The following is a 21,853-nucleotide window of genomic DNA, read 5'->3' as shown; positions in this document are numbered from 1 at the left end:
GAGTTGGAAGAGACCACAAGGGCCATCGAGTCCAACCCCCTGCCAAGCAGGAAACTTTAGCTAGAGACTAAAATGTGGGTCTAAGACACTTATCCAGCTGGAATTCTACACCCCCAGCAGCGGCCTTGCTTGCTCTCTCCGATTCTGCTAACCCTGGACGGAATGATGGACGTTGCATTGCCAGTTAGGGCAGTTGCAGATGCATTTAAAATGCCACAAATTAGTACTGACTCTAACAGACTGGAATGAGGAGTTTTGTATTGCTAGCTGTTAAGGCTTGTGATGTGCTTAATTGTTGTTGTTTTTTTAATCACATTGAATTAAAGCCCAAGAATTAGAGGCCCCTCTCTCTTGTCTCTTTTTAACGTAAATGCCCATGGCCAATCTGTGAATGGTCAAGCCCAGATAAAATGCTCATAACACAAAATGATCTTTTTTCCTTTCCTTTCTTTTTTGGGGGTGTTTATAGTTAGGGCTGCTTAGCTGAGTTACGACTCACTATGCTGGAACTCAAAACACTTGGGGTGAATCACAGCAATCCATAAATAGGTTTAGTCAGCATCCTTGGCTTTGAGCCAGTTGGGTCCAAACTGATTTACAAGTGGGGGGCAGGCCTTGCACCCACATTTTCATGTTTCTGCTTTCTTGATCAGTCTGAATGATATGCGGTATTTCTGATAAAAGGAATCAACTGTTCAGCACGGTTTGGAATCCATGTACAGGATCAGAGAAATGGTTTTGTGCTCAAGCAGCGTTCAAAAGTCTCCTTTTTACACTATTTCCTGAGACTTAAGACGCAGGTGGCGCTGTGGGTTAAACCACAGGACCTAGGACTTGTTGATCAGGTCAGCGGTTCGAATCCCCACGATGGAGTGAGCTCCCGTTGCTCGGTCCCAGCTCCTGCCCACCTAGCAGTTCAAAAGCACGTCAAAGTGCAAGTAGATAAATAGGTACCGCTCTGCCGGGAAGGTAAACGGTGTTTCCTTGCACTGCTCTGGTTCGCCAGAAGCGGCTTAGTCATGCTGGCCACATGACCCGGAAGCTGTACGCCGGCTCCCTTGGCCAATAAATTCAGATGAGTGCCGCAACCCCAGAGTCGTCCACGACTGGACCTAATGGTCAGGGGTCCCTTTACCTTTAAGATGTATGGGGGCTGAGGAACCTCATGAGGATGGGTTCAACAGAAGATGTAAATACAGAACAGAATACTGTATACTTGGCCATCTTCCATTCATGGCATGGAAGACCAGACCTCCACAGTTACCTTAGAAGCTCTGAGAAGTATTTGTACATTATGATAATGGTATGAACATTGTGGTTATAGTTGAATCCTGTGGTACTTCACCACTAAGTCAGAACTATAACCTGTGAACTGAGCGATATGATTTCTCTACAGCAAAAACTGGAATCAAGGTTAGTTACTGCAGTGCTCCTGTCGAGACACTTCTTGCATAATGTCTGTGGTGCAATTGATAATGAGTAACATACAGGAAGCCCTCAACCTTTGCAGGGGTTGTGTGCCGAACATTGCGCCTGAAGCCAAAATCATGTATAGCCAAAACTCATTGCCAAAGTTTTCCCCTCCTTTCTGCCCCCTTTTTATCTGCAGTGGTACCTCGGGTTAAGTACTTAAGTTGTTCTGGAGGTCCGTTCTTAACCTGAAACTGTTCTTAACCTGAGGTACCACTTTAGCTAATGGGGCCTCCTGCTGCTGCGCCGCCGCCGGAGCACAATTTGTGTTCTCATCCTGAAGCAAAGTTCTTAACCCGAGGTACTATTTCTGGGTTAGTGGAGTCTGTAACCTGAAGCGTCTGTAACCTGAAGCATCTGTAACTCGAGGTACCACTGTATTTGTTAAAGTTTTGCCAAGCGTGTAAAGCTGAATGTGCACAAATTAAATGTGTGCAGGTTGCAGGATTACTGTACATCCCTACTCTTCTCCCTCTGGGACCTTTTGCACACAACACATGTGCTCTGCTACCTAGCTACAGTCCTCCTTGCAAATTACCTGTGCTGGGTTCTTTTTTAATGGTTGATAAAGGGTGTGTGGGTGTGTGAAGATATTTGCATATGACCCGTCAACTTTATCCCAATTTCCTATGTAGTATAACTTTTTATGTAATTAGGAATTTCAATAAAATACAGTTAAGCGTATTAAAATTCTGCAAAAATAGAATTAAAACAAGCACACTTTTCAAATAGAGGAACTTATCCATTTGTTTTATTAGCTGCTTCTTCTTTTAAAATTAAAAAAGAGAATGAAAAATACAGAATAGATTTCATAATAGCTTTCCTGCATCTGTGTAGGGATGATGTAGGTGAAACCCTGACCAGCACCCAGTATCTTGTCCCTGAAACACCCATTCTCTCTTCTGCCTTCTCTGCCTCCCGGGGGCTCTTTAGCAGGCGCCTGTCCTGGAATCAGCCGCTTGCCATGAACGCCAGAGAAAATCCTGCAGCTGAAGCCCCCTAGGCAGCAAAGTGCCCTTGGATTGCTGCTTGGCCCTGGAGAGATAAACAAACCCAGATCATTACCGCTTGATAATTTTTGAGGCAGAACAGCTGTGGCAACAGAAAATGTTGGCGGCAGCATCTCCCACACCCACAACTTGGGGAAGAAATATTCCTGAGCAAGGCTTTCTTCTTATCAGATCTGGGCAAATTTTCCAGGCTTGGCCTCTATCTTGTCCCAAGAGTTTTGCCTCTTTAGCAAAACTGTGGGTCTGGCGTTCCTCATCCTCCGCAGGCTTCTCATTTTCTGCAGGCCACATTCGGTGGGTGGGACTGTCCCCCCCCCCCAGTTCAAGGATAATAATAATATTATAATAATTTATTATTTCTACCCTGCCCATCTGGCTGGGTTTCCCCAGCCACTCTGGGTGGCTTCTAGCAAAAGATTAGAAAGGATTTAGGCCCAAAGTGGAAAACTCTTATCCCGTTTATTCCCCTTAACACAGATTAGATGTTTAAGTACAAATTGGAGTTGGGCTCCTAGCATAGGAGGCTCCTTTTTGTTTCCCTCTCTCAAAGAGTGGATGGGCCTTTAGCAGCTAGATGTCCATGAGGGATTGGAGCACTTTCGGTGACTGGTTGAATCTTCTCCTGCTTTACATCTGCTACTTGAGCAGAACCTATCAAAGTGGAGAGAGCAGTCTTAACCACACCTGCACCAGAGATCGAAAGTGTTTTTATACCACATAGTGGCTTCCGTCACACTCCTGGAAAGTGTCAGATCATTCTTAGGAGAGCCCTATTCTCTGCACAGAACAGCAACCCCAGAATGGTTTTCATAATCCATCCCTATTCCCAGGATTCTTTGGGGTAAGCCTGTTAAAGGGCAGCCTTACAACAGCCCTGGTGCTCCAATTGCGCCCATTTCCATGTAAGTGGAGAGAAGGTTTGGGCTGATCCATGGGCTGGTGGAAGATCTAGCTAGGTGGGATGTGAGATGCTTGAATAACAGTTCCTGGATAATTGGTGGGGTGTGTTTCATAGTTCCTCAAACAACTTTTGAAATAATCCTGAGTTTGTTGAAATGTGCCTGGCTAATTTCAAACACGGCTAGGAAGCCACAAGAGGTATTAGCTAAGGCTTCAAGTTTCTTCTCTGCGTGCCGAAGACACTGGAGTCTCCTCTTCCTTGCCCTTTGCCTTCACTATGTATCCCTGCCAAAACATCTGCAATTCTTCCAAACACCCAGCTTCTACACTTCAGTTATGCAAATGTTGTGCAGCTTATTCTGAACACAGTTATTATGTCCCCCTCCTCCCGGCACACTTAGTATTCCATGTAGCCCCCCAAATAGCATTCCTTTGTGTAACTGCTTCAGCTAATACTAAATGGAATGTAATAGACATGCACATGCATGCCCTAGGGATCAAATGTTCCACGAGGAGTTTGTCCACAAACAGCTAATTAATCCTATTAATACAAGAGATTAATTTCCATTATTAAATATCTCATGTAATAGCCTCCTTCATGCATTGCTAAGAGTACAGGGACAGAACCTGATGTTAAACACATTACATGCAAAGCACTTAATCTGTTGCATGCTGACATCTAAATTCAGTTGGAACTTTGCCCAATCCATGCTGTGGATGGCAGCTTTAATATAACTAGACGCCAACTCTTTTACAATGTCCTAAATTCCTTCCATAATAAGGTTACTTCCAGTGAGGTGTATTATTTAAAACCTCTGCCCATTTTTTAATGAAACAGGCAGCTACGGTAATTTACTCCATTGGCTATTCCAAAGAGAATTCTTTTTGCTTCTTTTGTCAGCATTTTTTGAAAAATAAATAAATAGTTGGGGGCAGTTGTAAGATTACTAGCTAACCTCTCCTCACATATCTATGTGGAACAGATTCAAAAGGGATGATGGAATACCAGGGAGTTGTATAATTTCGCTTATACATGGGATTGTTCCTTTTTTGTTTGTATGCAATGGTAAATGACAAAGCTTGAATTGTGAACTTGCTGAGATAAAGGTTTGAATTTGTATTTTTTAAAAATAGGTTTGGTTTTAGAAGGGTATCTTTTGGAAACAGAAGAGGGGCTGAGCATGTAGGCTTGATTCCCAAACTTACCTCTCATTCACTAGCTGGCGTTTAATCCTGGTTTTTGTGTTTGAAACAGAATTGGCGGCGACAATCTGTGACAACTGCATCCTGTCCTGTGTGTGGACGGCTTCAGTGGCTGTGGCACATGTCCTGGACACCAGATAGAAGAGTTCTGGGGAACAGGAAACTCAGCCTTCCCTCCCCAATTGGGTGCCCTCTGGATGTTTTGGACGGCAACTTCCATCAGGCTCAGCTGGCACTATGCTGGTTCTGATCAGAATTGTAGCACAAAACATCTGGTGGGCTCCAGGTTTTTTTTGGGGGGGCAATAGATTAAACTATTTGCCTTTCAGTTGGTTGATTTGCGTGGGGGTTGTGTTGTGGTTCATTGCACACGTGGGTGGAGCTTACATGAGTCCACTCTGCCCACTCTGCCCTGTCCCCCTCCTGTTCTGCTTCTTCCCCCTTTTCCAGCCACTTTGAGGTCACAGCAATGCAGTCATGCATGATCACACGTGCTTTGAATGCACACAAAGTGGTCGTTGCCTGTACTTTTCTTTTTCTCTTCTTAAAAAAAAAATCAAGCATGTGAGAAGGGGAATTGGAGAAAGATGAAAGTTATGCAGTAAACAATGAATGAAGCAACAGCAGGGGTTGCCAACATGTCACCCGGGGGGGGGGGAGGTTGGGGCTGGGTGCCCACCAGTACCTTTGATGGTGCTGCCACCTGGCCTCTCTGGTCGTTTTTCTCCTCTGCCTCCTTCCAGTACCCCAGGGCTTCCCCAGGCCGCTTCCAGTTGCCTCAGGAGGAGGAGGCAGGGGGCACCATTTTCTGTTTTGCCTCAAGTGGCAAAATGTATTGGGCCAACGCTGCTGGCAGCCATACAATACACAAGTTTATCTTAAATGAGCCAGGCCCTGTGGTGCCAGCCAGATTGGGGGAACTCAGTTTGTGCTTATCTTGGTGATGAGAAACTGGAGGGCAATTTGTGCCTCAGATGAGCAGGAAATGTTATGCCAGCTGGCCCTGCCTCCCTGCCCTCTCTCCAAGGTTAAAGGCAAGCAAGAAGACTTGTTTTCTTTTTGTTTCTCTCTCTACCACAGGGACTGACGATTTGAAAAGATGACCAGGTGCTACTACAACGAGACCATTGAGTTCTTCTACAACAACAGTGGCAAGGAGCTGTCCCGAGTTTGGAGGAACAAGGATGTTCTGGTGGTTGTTCTGGGCCTGACGGTCAGCATCATTGTGCTTCTCACCAACTTGCTGGTCATTACAGCCATTGCGATCAACAAGCGCTTCCACTATCCGATCTATTACCTGCTGGGGAATCTGGCTGCTGCCGACCTCTTTGCCGGCATTGCGTATTTGTTCCTGATGTTCCACACGGGACCCAACACAGCCCAGCTTTCTCTCAAGACTTGGTTTGTCAGGCAGAGCCTCCTGGATACCAGCCTGACAGCCTCTGTGGTCAACCTCCTGGCCATTGCGGTGGAGCGACACCAGACAGTGTTCACCATGCAGCTCCATAGCAAGATGTCCAACCAGCGAGTCATAATCCTCATTGTCTGCATCTGGCTAACAGCTCTGCTGCTTGGCCTCATCCCCTCGTATGGCTGGCACTGTCTGTGTAGCCTGAAGGACTGCTCAAGGATGGCTCCGCTCTACAGCCGAAGGTACTTGACCTTTTGGGCCATCTCCAACCTCTTCATCTTCCTCATCATGGTGGTCGTCTACACTCACATTTTCATCTACGTCAAGAGGAAGATGGCTCGCATGTCCAGGCACACCAGTTTCCATCCGCGTTACAGGGAGACCATGATCAATCTCATCAAGACAGTTATCATTATCCTCAGTAAGTAAATGTCTCATCAGACCTCCAGTTTCTTTGCAGTCAAGAATTTCTTTCTGGGAAAGATGCAGATGCAGACTACTTGCTTCTGCTGACACCTTCCTTGGCTATGGATTGGTAGGTGTCCCTTGTTGTTGGCTGTTTGAAATGCCAGCTTCAAGGAATGAAAATGAATGGAGGATATCTCTGTTCTAGACAGAGATTAGCTTGGTCTGTTGGTCACAATCTCAACATATAATGCACCAGGTTGATCCTTCGGTGGGTCTATCCCAAGGATTGCCTTCTGGTGGCCCATAAACTAGAAATGAGAGATGATCCCCGTTCGAATCTGGCTTTAACAATAGTAGTAGTAGTAATAATAATAATAATAATAATAATAATAATAATAATAATAATAATAATAATATAATATTATTTGTACACCGCCCATCTGGCTGGGTCTCCCCAGCCACTCTGTGTGACTTCCAACAAAGATTTAAAAATACATTAAAATGTCACATGTTAAAAGCTTTGCTAAACAGGGCTACCTTCAGGGAAGCCACCCTTTGAACCCACTCATCTCCAAACCAAGGCAAGGTTTTATGCCTTTAGCAGATTATGTCAAGATAGTCACTCATGCCAAATTGTCACCTAGATTATCTGAAACAAGCCTCAGTGAACCTCTGGCTCGTGCACACCCAGGGGTTTATTTTGCAAGGCAACAGACATTTTGTCTGGCAAAATACACTTCTGTCCCCCAGACCACTGTCTTGGAATGTACAGCAATCCTGAGAATATAAACATTATTTTCTTATCTGTCCTTATCCATCTTTTTGTCTCTTTGCAGTCTCCCTTTGAAATCGATAGTTTAACCCTTGATAGTTTATAATGGTGGTTACTGGGGGATTTGCACTACAAATTGTACTAGTCCACACTGTTCTTTTTCTTCCTCTACCCGGCCTTATTTTAGTTGAGTCTACTACACCCTTACTTTAGTTTTCTGTGGGCTTAAATGGTGGTGGAAGAACTTGCTTCTGTAACTCTTACCTGCCAGGAGGTAATTCTTACTCTCCACAGGCAACTAACTGGTTTAATAATTTCAAGACTGACTTCCAGAAGGTGTACATTATGCCACCCTAGGTCATCCCATGTGTCTGTATGCATACTCTTGGGATGATCAAGGTCTTACTTATTTTTCATCTCTGTTTAACCTTTTGGTCTTCAAAAGAGTATTGATGGCCCTCCACAAAGTGTGCATGGAGTCCCCCACTGGACTTTGGTTGAGTTTGTGCTCTCCTCCTTCCATGTTTATCCTTGTAGTGATCAGCTGCTGGCTTGTGTTTCTCCAAATGATTCTCCAAGATGACCAGTTCACAGGGCTACTGAAGTGTGCAGTGGCTGGCTTTGCAATGCCTGGGCTAAGAAGTAAAGTGGGATCCATGCCATCCATTGACTAAGTGTGCAGGGGCCATGTTGTATCAGAGTTGGGTCCCCAGCTGTTGTTGGACTGCAACTCCCATTATCCCTAGCTAGCAGGAAGCATCTGTGGTGATGTGGGCTTTTGAATTAGTGACTTTCAAGACATAAAGCCAAGTTAGCATGAATTGAAAGAGCCAGCTACTATGATTCACCCCAGAAGTGGCTAAGCTTTTTCTTCTTCTTTTTTCTGGTGGGGTGGTGCACACAATATTTGACTTTGCCCAAAGGAAGCAGGGCTGGAATTGAGCCAGGCCTTGACAGGGTTGTACCAGAGAAGTCTGCCAAAGTTTGGCTCCCCGAGGGCTTGGAGGGAGTCAGGAGAACGCTGTCAGGTCCCCTGCTGTGTGGATGCAGCATCTTGGCTGTGTGATGGCGCATGTGGATGTGTGACAGGATCTCCCTGAGGACTTGGAATGGCCAGATGATGATGATCTGAGGAATGTATGACAGCACCAGAGGGGAAATGAATTTCATTCTTCACACAGAATAGCTTTTCCTCAGAGGATAAAGCTTTAGGAAGCGGATAGCCAAACTCTGTAACCACACTGATTCTTTGAGAATATTGGCTTTAGCAGCTTTCCCCTTTGAATAGTTAAGGATGTCCACAGGCCCGGCTCCAGGTTTGGGATGAGCCAAGCTGTGGTGCTGTGTCTGGCTGTACACTGGGAGCAGAGCCAGCCTTGCTCCTGGTGGTGCCAGCCAGTCCAGAGGGCCCCACCCCTACTCCTCGCCAAATGAGCCTCATTGACGACAGCAGCAGGAGCAGCATGCCCTGCTGGTTTTTGTGCCGCCAGACGGAGTGGTGGTCCCATATCTTCATTCAGTTCTTTGCTCCTATTGCTGCTTTAGAGTGAGGGTGGCCAATGAGGGTGGCCAAGGGGCGGGGGGGCGGGTCAGGACTTTTATAACTAGGCAGCCAGAGCCAAAATGAGCAGTTAACCAGGAGGAGAAATGCGAAGTTCAAATATTCAAGTGATGCAAAAGTTGTATTATGTTAGTTACATGATGTCCAGGACCCTGGAACTGGGGATAGTCGTCGGATTTAGTGCCATCAGTGTATAGTAAGCCCACAACTTACACAAGGGTTACTTTCTGGGGATCACAATCAAAGCCAAAATCAAAACCCACTGGGTCAAGGGCAGGTGGGATTGCCAAAGTCATTTTTCTCAAAGCTCTGCCCTTAGGGTTTTGTTTTGTTTGGTTTTTTTGCCACACACATAAAGCTGAATGTGTACAAGATAAATGTGTGTAATTTGCAGCCTTATTGTAAAGTAAAAAGCTAAAGGACCCCTGGATGGTTAATTCCAGTCAAAGGTGGCTATGAGGTGTGGCACTCATCTCACTTTCAGGCTGAGGAAGCCGGCGTTTGTCCACAGACATCTTTCCAGGTCATGTGGCCAGCAGGGCTAAACCGCTTCTGGTGCAACAGAACACCGTGATGGAAACCAGAGTGCACAGAAATGCTGTTTACCTTCCCACTGCAGTGGTACCTATTTATCTACTTGCACTAGTGTGCTTTCGAACTGTTAGGTTGGCAGAAGCTGGGATGGAGCAACGGGAGCTCACCCTGTCATGTGCATTTGAAACACCAACCTTCTGATCAGAAGGTTCAAACCACAGCACCACCTGCGTCCCTAGGTTTACTGTACTGTGTATCAAGCCTGTGGCCTGCCAGCTGTTTGCTTTGCATTGCACCACCAGCAAAAGCAGAAGATTCCCCAGGAATTTATAATGCACATTTTGTCTGGGGATGAAACAAGTGCTGTTATATATACTGGAGCTTCATTTTCACCTATGGTAGGTGAAAACCTAGTACTTATCGGAACAGTGAGGAGGTTTCGAAGGAAGACAGTCCTGGCGTGATGGTGCTCAGGCATAAGAAACCAGTGGGTTTGTGCCCCTCCATCCCTCCCTTATCCCACAAGCCACTTGCAGAGAGGACTTGCTTCCAGGGCAAATGTGGAGGCGGCTGGAACTGATTAACTGAATGTGATGGTGTGGTACTGCCTCGTAGGTGAGCCGCTGAGCAAAAAGTAAAATTAAAAAATAGGTGGGCACAGATATGCTTTTTATAGCATCCTTTGGGTTTCCTCATTTCCCAGTTCATATCACAAGTACAGTGGTACCTCTGGTTAAGAACTTAATTCGTTCTGGAGGTCCATTCTTAACCTGAAACTGTTCTTAACCTGAGGTACCACTTTAGCTAATGGGGCCTCCCGCTGCTGCCGCGCCGCCACTATGCAGTTTCTGTTCTCATCCTGAAGCAAAGTTCTTAACCCGAGGTACTATTTCTGGGTTAGCGGCGTCTGTAACCTGAAGTTACATGTACCATTGTACATGATGGTGTAAGTCTAAGTTTTTGCAGGCAAGGACAGAAGATGTAGTTGCTTTGACAACCTCCAAATGCTTGTGTGGATGCTGGGCTTTGCCTGCTGTGGTGTTTATTTCGACTTATGACCAGCTGAGTGGACAGAAGTGAAACAAATTCAAATGAACAGAGAGGCTAACATAGATTTTTTTCTGGGGGGGGTGTACATGCACAGGGACTCATGCAAGTGGGCTCTGCATGTGCCACTTGTGTCCTCCATTTTTCAGGGTACATAATGTGATCAGACCCTGAGCACCTTGGAGTGCGCATGTTTAGATCCTGTGCAGACACCACCTCAAACATGTGGAAGCTGGGTATAAATTGAGAGCGTTTGCAGATGATCTAGTATTAACTTTACAAGAGCCAGACACTAGTACGAGAAGAGTTTTAGAGCTAATACAAGTATTTGGTCAAGTAGCAGGTTTTAAGTTGAACAAACAGAAAATGAAAGTACTGGATAAAAATCTAACAGTTGCTGAAAGAGAGAAGTTCCAGAGTGAAACTGGTTTAATGGTAGCAAAGAAGGTGAAATACCTGGGGATTAATTTGACATCTAAGAATGTGAACTTATTTAAAGATAATTATGAGAAATGTTGGACAGAAGTTAAGAAAGATTTAGAAATATGGTCAAATTTGAGACTTTCCTTGTTAGGCCGAATTACTGTTATTAAGATGAATGTTTTGCCGAGAATGTTATTTTTGTTTCAAACATTGCAGATTGTGGATAAAATGGATTGTTTCAAGAGGTGGCAAAAAGACATATCTAGATTTGTCTGGCAGGGCAAAAAGCCCAGAATAAAATTTAAGATATTAACTGATGCAAAAGAAAGAGGGGGGTTTGCCCTGCCGGACTTAAAATTGTATTATGAATCAGCGGCTTTTTGCTGGCTGAAAAACTGGCTGCTTCTTGAAAACACAGACATTTTGGATTTGGAAGGGTTCAATAACAGATTTGGCTGGCATGCATATATATGGTATGACAAGGTTAAAATCCATCAAGGTTTCAAAAACCATATTGTTAGGAAAGCATTATATAATGTTTGGATTCGGTATAAAGACTTGTTGGAAAATAAAACCCCTAGGTGGTTGTCACCAATGGAAGCTAAGGAAGTGAAAAAACTTAATATGGAATCCAAATGGCCAAAATATTGGGAAATTATAGAGCATGAGGAGGGAAAAGTGAAATTGCAGAGTTATGAGAAATTGAAGTCTAAAGTAAGAGACTGGCTTCATTACTACCAGATAAACGAAGTCTTCAAACAGGACAGGAAAATTGGCTTCCAGGTGGAGAGGTCAAAATTAGAAACAGAGCTTTTGGAACCCAATACTAAGAATCTGTCAAGAATGTATAACTTGCTGTTGAAATGGAATACACAGGATGAGACGGTTAAATCAGCTATGATTAAATGGGCACAAGACATTGGTCATGACATTATGTTTGCTGACTGGGAACAGTTATGGACTACCGGTATAAAGTTTACGGCATGTAATGCCTTAAGAGAGAACATTATGAAAATGATTTATAGGTGGTACATGACCCCAGTCAAGCTTGCAAAAATCTATCATACGCCCAATAATAAATGCTGGAAATGTAAGGAAACTGAAGGTACTTTCTACCACCTTTGGTGGACGTGCCCAAGGATCAAGGCCTTCTGGGAAATGATCTATAATGAAATTAAGAAGGTACTTAAGTGTACTTTTCACAAGAAACCAGAAGCCTTCCTCCTGGGCATGGTAGGCCAATTGGTGTCAAGGAAAGATAGGACGTTTTTTATGTATGCTACAACAGCAGCAAGAGTTCTTTTAGCAAAGTATTGGAAACCCACGCTGGAAGAGTGGCAGACGAAGGTGATTGACTATATGGAACTGGCCAAGATGACTGGCAGAATCCATGACCAAGGGAAAGAGACGGTGGAAGAAGACTGGAAGAAATTTAAAGTTTATCTTAAGAACTGTTGTAAAATTAATGAGTGCTAAAATGTCATGGGTAACGTAAAACAGAATTGCAACGATAAACGATTGGGTAAGAGAAAAAGGATTAAAGAAATTGAATCATAAGTAATTGAAATTAGGGGTTGCTGAAAAAGTTTAAAATAGGGATGCAGAAAAGGGAGGTATGGGGAAGTCGTTGAAATAAGGTTTAAGAAAAAAAGGTTATGAAATTATACGTGTTTATATGTTTGTTTGTTAATGCGTTATGTTGTGAATTGTTAGTTGTTGTGTGTTAATATATGTTGTAAAACCAATAAAAATTTATTATAAAAAAAAAAACCATGTGGAAGCTGGGCAAGGGACCAGCAGGTACAATCCATACTTCCTGCTGTATTTGTCTCTCTGCTTCCGCTCCCCTTCTCTCTCTTTTTTTTTAATAAATTTTTATTAAGTTTTACACAAATATCTCCAATTAACAATTCCCAATTAACATATTTTTTCTCTTTTGGACTTCCCTCAGCTTCTCTGACAATCATCCGTATTTGAATTTATTATCTACGCATTCTCCAAAATTAATATCGCCTTTTAAGATACCTTTACAAACATATTTGCATTCTTGCAATATTCCTTATTCTTTCACAAAGCTTCTTTAAAACCCACTAGCATTGTTTGCTCATCACATACACTCTTCAAATACTCAGAAAATTTTCCCCAATCCTCAATGAACTTGTGATCTCGTTGGTATCTTATTTTTCCAGTTAGTTTGTCCAGTTCTGCATAGTCCGTTAACTTCATTCTCCATTCCTCAAGAGTCGGTAGTTCTTCCTGCTTCCATTTTTGGGCCATTAATATTCTCGCTGCAGTTGTTGCATACTGAAAGAGTTTATGATCCTTTCTATTTATTTCATTTCTTGTTATTCCTAAAAGAAAGGCTTCTGGTTTCTTTACAAAATTATATTTCAACATCTTCTTTAACTCATTATATATCATCTCCCAGAACCCCTTCACTTTCTTACATTCCCACCACATGTGAAAAAATGTTCCTTCTTTCTCTTTACATTTCCAACACTTATTACAAGTTTTAAACATTTTTGCTAATTTAACTGGTGTAATGTACCATCTATATACCATTTTCATAACATTTTCCTTTAAGGTGGTGCATGCTGTAAACTTCAAGTTATCATTCCGTACTTTAACCCAATCTTCAAAATATATATTATAACCAAAATCTCTGGCCCAGTGAATCATTACCGACTTAACTTCCTCGTCCATCGTATACCATTCCAATAACATTTTGTACATTTTTGAGATTATCTTACTATCATTATTTACTATTTCTATTTGGAATTTTGAGTCTTTTTCTATATAACCCTTCTCTTTCAACTCTTTTTTAAACATATCATTTATCTGATAGTAGTGCAACCAATCGAATACATATTCTTTTACTTGTTCATATGGCTTCATTTTCCATTTCTCTCCTTCTTTAACCACCAATTCTCCATATGTGATCCAATTCCCTCTCATATTAATTTTCTTAACACTCATAACCTCTAGTGGGGACAACCAGTGTGGAATTCCTGATTCCAATAAATTTTTATATCTATCCCATACTTCAGTTAACGATCTTCGGAAGATGTGGTTTTCAAAAGCTTTATGACTCTTCTTCTTCTCCAACCATAAATACGCGTGCCACCCAAATCTGTTATCAAATCCTTCTAAATCCAACAATTTTGTATTCTTTAGTTTTATCCATTCTTTTAACCAACAGAGACATGATGCTTCATAGTAAAGTTTCAAGTCTGGCAGAACAAAGCCTCCTCTTTCTTTTGCATCTGTTAATAACTTATATTGAATTCTTGGCTTTTTGCCCTGCCAGATATATCTTGAAATCACTCTTTGCCACTCTTTAAAAATCATTGTCCCCTTAAGTATCGGAATCATCTGAAATAAAAATAACATCTTTGGGAGTACACACATCTTAATTGTTGAGAGTCTACCCCAAAAGGATAGTTTCAACCTTCCCCACACCTCCAAATCTTTCTTAATTCCATTCCACACCGGTATATAATTGTTCTGAAACAAATCAATATTTTTTGGGGTTAGCCATATTCCCAAGTATTTTACTTTTTTTGCTGCTTCAATGCCTATTTGTTGTTGCATTACTTCTGCCGTAGTTCGATCCATATTTTTTACTATAACTTTAGTTTTTTTCCTATGTAGTATAAATCCTGCCACTTTACAAAATTGTTCAATTTCTTCTAACACTTCAGTTACACTTTTCATTGGATCCTCCATCATTATTACCAAGTCATCTGCAAAGGCTTTCACTTTATATTCATTCTGACCTACTGTCACCCCTTTTATTTTCTCATTTTTCCTAATTGAATTCAGAAAGACTTCCAGGACCAATGTGAACAGCAGTGGTGAGAGCGGACATCCCTGTCTTGTACCTTTCGATATTTTCACCTCTTCCGTAATTACATTGTTCACAATCAATTTTGCTCTTTGTTCCGTATAAATTGCCTTTATTCCATTAAAGAAATCATTCCCTATCTCCATATGTGCTAAGTTTTTTAACATAAAATCCCATGATATATTATCGAATGCCTTTTCGGCATCCACAAACATCAAAATTGCTTGTTTCTCATTCCTGGCTGTCAGATATTCCAAAATAATGATTATATTCCTAACATTGTCTTTCATCTGCCTGCCTGGAAGGAAACCTGCTTGATCTTCATGAATGATTTCTTGTAGTACTTTTTTCAGTCTTTTCGCCATTATTCCTGCAAAGATTTTATAATCTGTATTCAACAATGAAATTGGCCTATAATTCTTTATTTGTGTTAAATCCGCATCTTGCTTTGGGATAAAGGTTGTAAAAGCTTCTTTCCAAGTCTCTGGTATGTCTCTTTCTTTCAAAATATTATTCATTACTTCTTTCAATGGTACTGTCAGGGTGTGTCTCAGCTCTTTATAGTAACTTGCGGTAAATCCATCTGGTCCCGGGGCCTTCCCTTTTTTCAGCTCTTTTATAATCTCTTTTATCTCCTCGTTATCAATTGGGGTGTTCAGTCTGTCTTTCTTTTCTGTTGGGATCTTTTGCACCTCTTTTTTCTTTTAAAAATCTCTCTATTTTCCTCATATTGTTCTTTTCTTTGCTTCTATACAATTGTCTATAAAAATCCAGGAATCCTTTTCTAATACCATTCGGATTATTTATCTCTTCTCCTTCCACCATGATTTTGTTGATTGTGCTTTGTTCTTTTCTTTTCTTAATTTGCCAGGCAAGCCATTTACCAGATTTATTAGCGAATTCAAAATTTCTTTGTCTTAACTTTTTAATATTCCACTCCACCTCTTTATTTATTATCATATCTTGGGCAATGGTACCTGCTCACCTCTAAACCTTGGTTTATTACCCTTCTTAAGGCTCCCAAACTATTTGAACTCCTTGACTTCTTCGGCTCATAGATATGCCTTTGTAAAGGCAAGATTCAACACCTTCCCATCGAACGTGCTGAGAAATAGATTCTCCAATGGACAGATATCGCTCTTACGTGATTGTAATTGTGGGGTACCGGAATCGTTGCATCACATAATTCTTGACTGTGCTCTTCACTCATCGGCCAGGAGCAAGTTTCTCGCTCAATATCTAAAGGGAATTGCCGATGATACAAATGAAGCCAAACTGAGATATCTATTAAATGATGATGACCCCCTAAGATCACTCATGGTTGCCAGATTCTTGATCAGCGTCCTATCCCTAAAGAAGAGAAACGGACTCCTGTGCGGCTCGGATAATCCCTTTAAACTATGATCTATGTTTTAGGTTGTAACTAGGTGATATCACCATGGATGTCTTTTACTAATTTATAAGCAGAGGGTGATATTTATGTTACAAATTTTATGTAATGTATGATGTTGGTCCTTTGTTTTTTGTTTTGCTTTGGTTCTTGTCTGTTGTTTGTAAGTTTTTGGCAGTTTTAAATTTGGTGGTTTAAGTACATTATGTTGGTATGGGAAACTGTTGTGTGATGGGCCAATGGCCGTAATAAAGATCAATACAATACAATTATTTATTATCATAGCAAATTGTGTTTGCAAAACCTTAATACTTTGTTTGATTTTTGAATTATTTGGTTTTTTAATTAATTTTTGCTCATTGTCCATTATCTGTTTTAAAATTTCTTTCTTTTCTTTCTCTCTGTTCTTCTTTTTGATTGAATTCTGTTGTATAAAAAACCCTCTCATCACTGCCTTGCTTGCATCCCAGACTGTACTCATCTTCGTACCTTTGTTACAATTGTCCACAAAGTATTCCGTCAGCTTCTTTTTCGCATCTTGTACAATTTTTTGGTCGTCAAAGAGATAATCATTCATTCTCCATCTAAATGTTCTTTCTTCAAAACCTTTCATCTCCAATTTAATCGGACTGTGGTCTGAAATTACTCTTGGTTGGATTTCAGTTTGAAGGATTCTTGGAGTTAATTCATTAGAAATCCAAATTTGATCGATTCTCGACATTGACTGATTTGGTTCTGAATAAAATGTAAGCTGTTTCTCAGGTGGATGTCTCAATCTCCAAATATCAATCAGGTTACAATTTTTTGACATTTCAAAAAAGGTTTTGGGTAGTTTACCTTCTTTAGTCCCTTTATCTCTTAGTCTGTCCATTTCTGTTGAAACTACACCATTCATATCTCCCATCACAATTATCTTTTGGTCCATATATTCTAACAACCTTTCTTCCAAATTTTTATAGAAATCAGTCTTATTTCCGTTAGGTGCATAGATCCCGACAATTATTAATTTTTCGCCTTGCCAGATAATCTGAACAGCAATAATTCTCCCTTCTTCATCTTTGAAAATTTGCTGGGCTTCAATTTTACTTTTTATATACAAAACAACTCCTCTTTTCTTCTCTTTATCAGAAGATATAAATTCGTTTCCAAGTCTTTTATTAATCAAGATTTTTCTATGTCTTCTTGCCACATGTGTTTCTTGTAGACAGATAATATCCAAATTTTTCTTTTTCAAATATTGTTCCACTTTATTCCGTTTTCTCCTTTCGTTCATCCCATTAATATTCCAATTCCATAATTTTAACGCCATAATGCTTCCTGATTAAAAAGTTTTTTTTAAATTTATTTTTCTATAATCCGTCTACTTCTTCTTCCCGTTCCTCGTCTGTCTTTTCTCCATTCTTCTCCTCCTTTTCGTCTGAATCCTTCCCGCCTGTGGCTCCAATTCCTCCTACTGCACCTTTCACTTCTTCTTCTTCTGTTGTTAATTCCTTGTATTTTCTCTGAAATTTACCTATCTCCTCTGGACTGGTCAGCCTGTGCCTCTTGCTTTTGTAAACAAAGGAAATCCCTTCAGGATATTCCCATCTGAATTTGATGTTATTCTTCTTAAGGATTTGTACCAGGGGCTTATATGGGTCTCTTCGCTTCAACAATCTGATTGGGATGTCTTTAAAAATGATTATGTAACTTCCATCAATGCATAATCTTTTTTCTCTGTTTTTCTGAAGTATCAAATTTCTCATTTCTCTGTCCTTGAAAGTTATAAGACAATCTCCTGGAAATTTCCTTGATTTAATCGTTTTCACTCTCATCCTCAAAGCATTCTGCACTGTGTTTGCCACTTCCTCAGTTTGTAATTCCAACCATTGTGCTAGTTCTGTTATTAATTTTTGTCTGATATTAACACCTTGAACCTCTGGTACGGCTCTCAGCCTTAAATTCACTTCCCGCTGTCTTAGTTCATTCATGGCAATCGCGTCCCACATTTCTTCCTGTACCTTATTCATTTCAAATAGCCCCACCTTGGTTTTCTCATCTTCCCGCTTCAATTCCTTCATTTCCAGTCTTGTCCTCTTCATTCCTTCCTCCAATGAATGTGTTCTCCTAGACACCTCTTTGATTTGTCCCTTCAATTCATTAACTGTCTCATCGATTTTTTTATCCATTTTCCCAATCCTCGTATCCACTTGTTCTAATTTTGCTTCCAAATTCTTTTCACTTTGCCTAATATCTCCAAACATTTTTAATATCTCTGCTTTAAAATCTGATTCTTGTTTTGACCCCTTTTTCTCTGTGGGGGTTTCCACATCACTTCCCTTCTTTGATTGATGAGACATTTCCCCCAAAAATCTTTAAACGTACTTCTTAAGTTAGAGAAACAAACACTCACTCCTTTTTACTAACAGCTTCAGAAAAACATAAATCAGATAAGTATAGACCAAACTCAGAAAAACGTAGACCAAAGTACAAATATAGTTCAATATTGGAAGATTTCCTTTATCTTCCACTCCCCTTCTCATGCCCTCTGCACTTTTTGCCATTCTGCTCCTTCCGCCTGGGTCCTCTGCTGCTGCTGCAGTGACAGCACCTGCTCCTGGTTCTTCAAGCTGTCTCCAAACTCCCCTTGTCTGCATCATTTTCTCTGGACCACCAGAGGCTCACTTTGCGCAGCTTGCTTTGTTACTTCTTACCATTCTCCCTTTCCAAGAGCAGAGGCTGTCATTTAACCACAGCACCCCTGTGTGTAATATGGTTAGGCTGAGCGACGGGATGCCCTAGGCCACCGGGCAAAGTTCATAGCCAAGTGGATTTTGAAAAGGGCTATGCAAAGGCAGGGCAGGGGAGGCTGTTTCTCTGTTCTTTTTCAGTATATTTGTTTTAGGGTTTCCCCTGTTTATTTCAGTGGGCAATCCTAACATGCTTCTGATGCCCTGATTTTGGTGTTCGCCATCCAGATGGCAGGAACATTGCAAACTTGGACTACTTGCTACAAGCCACAATACCTGCCAAATTGCAGGTGCAAAGAATCCCAGTTTTATAGGCGGTTTAAAAAGGTGTACAAACACAGTCCAACTGCTATCTAAACTGTATAGGGTTTCCAATCTATCATTTTTACTTTTCTTCCTCTGTGCCCTCTTTGTGAACTGTACACAGTGGGCCAGACTCTTTCCAGAACAAAACATTGCTGCAAATAAAAGTAAATGGAAAATGATTTTTGGGGGGTGGGTGGGGGGTTGGGTGGATGGGATTTTATTTGTTTTTATTCAAAACAAAGCAGGGCTCTTTTCATTTTTCAGTTCATTTTTAAAATAAATACACACCCCTGGATTTTGATGTTTGGGTTTCACACACTGAACCACCCCCACCCGTGCTTTCTGGACCCTTTCTCCAGGGAATAGCAATCTCCCTAGAAAGGCTCTGCAGGGTCCTCAGGAAGACAGCAAATGGAGACGGACAAGCTCTGCTCTGAGCCAGAGGGCCACTGCTGCCGCCGTGGTGACACATTTTCACTTGTTCCTGTCAAATGGGTACTTGTGACGGATGTTTCTCCTCCCCAGAACAGTAGAAGGGGAAGTAAACTGAGGTGTGTCTCAATGAGTGCTGTGAATTCATGTAGGGCATGTGGGGGCTGGATCCAGGGATTCCACATCCGGCGGGGGCGATGACACATTTTGACTGGTGGGTGGAGTTCAGGCCTGGCCATTACTCTACGGCAGGCTTCCTCAAACTCAGCCCTCCAGATGTTTTGGCCTACAACTCCCATGATCCCTAGCTAGCAGGACCAGTGGTCAGGGATGGTGGGAATTGTAGTCTCAAAACATCTGGAGGGCCAAGTTTGAGGATGCCTGATCTACGGGAAAACTGCCCTTTAGAACATGCCCCCCATAGCAATGGAGGAGGAGGCATTCCATGGCAAATCCAGCAGGGAAAGTGTTCCTAGAAGATAGAAAGCATGAAAGTGCTCCTGCCTCATCGTCACTATTTTAGTGCTGTTGTTTCTTCCCTTGCCTTGGATCCTGGATCCTAAGCCCTTTAAGTGGGGGGCATGGTCTTTCAATCTGCTTGCCTAGCTTCATGGATGGATGGATGGATGGATGGATGGATGGAGAAATTCAGTTTGGCTCCATGATATGGTCATGGAATAGCTGTTTTCTGTCTTTGAGAAATTGTCTTAAGAGTCCTTTAGCCAGTTGACAGCACAGTTACGTACTTGGTGCCTAGAAAATTAGTGGTTTAGATCCCAAGGGTCCTGAGGAAGCATTTGTGTGTGAGAGGTTCAGTGCAGATAACATGTTCTTGAGCAGGAATGTGCTTGTTATGGTGCACTCCGTATGCTCCTTGGGGTGTGTGGGCTGACCCTTTTTGGGCTCCCTCCCTCCCTCCCTCTTTTCTTCCAAAGGAGAATCAGTTTGGTACCCAAGCTGTAGGACAGCTTGACTTAATCTGATATGCAGGTGTTGATGGATGGGGCTCTCACGCCCTTGACTTTGGCATGCGGCTGGCTACCTGCTTTCTGCAACAGATGTATCCGCCAGCCTCTGGCATGACCAGAATTTCAGAAAAGCCCAAGATTGGATTTTGCTAAGCTCTTAGGCTCCTGTGTGCTGTGCTATCCTAAACAGTCGGCCAGAGGCTACTCTCTAGCTGTGCAGCAGTGGCTTTGGAAATGAAGGACCCTTGGATGAGTTCTGCTGGGGAAGCTGAGTGGTCGGGGTGGGGGTGGGCTGAAGCAAGAGGGGAGCTCCAGCTGTAATGAGCTCCAGCTGAGAACAGGGTGGGGTCCTGTAATAAACCTTGATTTGAGTAGAAAAAGAATCACCAGGGAGGCTTGCATGGATATTTTTCATGCACACTTATTTGTGTTTAGAGGAGCAGGGCAGATTGTTTGTGGTGTTGAGGGATAGTGATGCTTATTTTCATGTGGTCAAAAAGTTTCCTGGCTACTTTTGTGGAGGCACAAGATCCAGGTTTGAACATGTTTTCCCCTGGTCAGTTGGCAACCTGAGGATAAGGGGTGCAACTTTGCAGACCCTATTTTTGAGATAGATTCAACACTAAATATATATACTGTATAAAAAAGTAGTGCAAAAGCATCTCTTGATAAAGACCATGAAAGTCTGATAGCCATGAGAAGAGATGGAGCATTCTAGTCTTTTCCTCTCAAAGTTTACCCAGCAGCTGTCTAGGATCACCAGGTTATGAGAAGAAGACAAGGCTCCTGCAGCTTTTCATAATGACGTAGATGAGGGAATTTCTGCAGGTTTTGTCATTTTGAAGCATATTTACTCCACTCGTCAGCTGAAAAGGCTCCCAGAACAACTCACAAAGATCAGTAGTCAGGCAGCCCCCTCAAAAGTCATGACACATAAGGAAAAAGGGATGGGGAGAGAAGCAGAAATGCAAGTTAAAGTAGCAGTTATTTTAAAAGTTACAGTTCTTATTAGAACCAGCTGGGATGAAAATTGTTCATGTAGCCTAGTATGCTCTAGATCTTTTTAATTCTGAATTTTAAATTGTAACCTGCCCTGGGACCTGCTGGTGAAGGGCAGGTATTATTATTATTATTATTATTATTATTATTATTATTATTATCATTATCATTATCATTATCATTATCATTATTGAACAGCAATGGCTAGGCATCAGTTGAGAGAGGAATGGCCAGAGGTCCTGGCAGCAGAGCTGATGGGGTCATCCTGTGCCCTTTCTCTGTGCTGAACTCTGATGGAATGACTGATGCAAGAATCTTGTTCTTAACCGGGGAATACCATTGAGGGCGGCTCCTCCTGCTGCTTTCAGAGCAGTGTGGGAGCAGAAGTGTGTGCTCATCCACCACGCAAGCATTTTCCACATTTTTTAAAAAAGTGTTGAGCATAT

At 41.9% G+C, this 21,853-nt stretch overlaps 1 protein-coding gene and 1 long non-coding RNA gene across 3 annotated transcripts in view; one reads left to right on the top strand and one right to left on the bottom strand.

The window, feature by feature from the left end:
* Positions 1 to 21,853, top strand: part of LPAR2 (lysophosphatidic acid receptor 2) — a 59,952-nt gene that overhangs the window by 33,752 nt on the left and 4,347 nt on the right. For both annotated transcript variants that reach the window (XM_083599871.1, XM_083599872.1), the window contains one exon: positions 5,664 to 6,415. In XM_083599871.1, coding sequence (XP_083455997.1) covers positions 5,683 to 6,415 — 733 coding nt within the window. In that variant the 5' untranslated portion in view covers positions 5,664 to 5,682. The remainder of the gene's footprint in view (positions 1 to 5,663; positions 6,416 to 21,853) is intronic.
* On the bottom strand, positions 2,200 to 6,018 carry LOC310756194. The gene is made up of 2 exons (XR_014544755.1): positions 5,881 to 6,018; positions 2,200 to 2,505 (listed from the first exon to the last, which is right to left on the bottom strand). It is a non-coding gene; the product is annotated as an uncharacterized lncRNA (long non-coding RNA).

Source organism: Podarcis filfolensis (genome assembly GCF_964270895.1).
Source record: "Podarcis filfolensis genome assembly, chromosome: 2".
NCBI classification, from domain to species: Eukaryota; Metazoa; Chordata; class Lepidosauria; order Squamata; family Lacertidae; genus Podarcis; species Podarcis filfolensis.
This window is presented reverse-complemented; position numbering and strand designations above follow the sequence as displayed.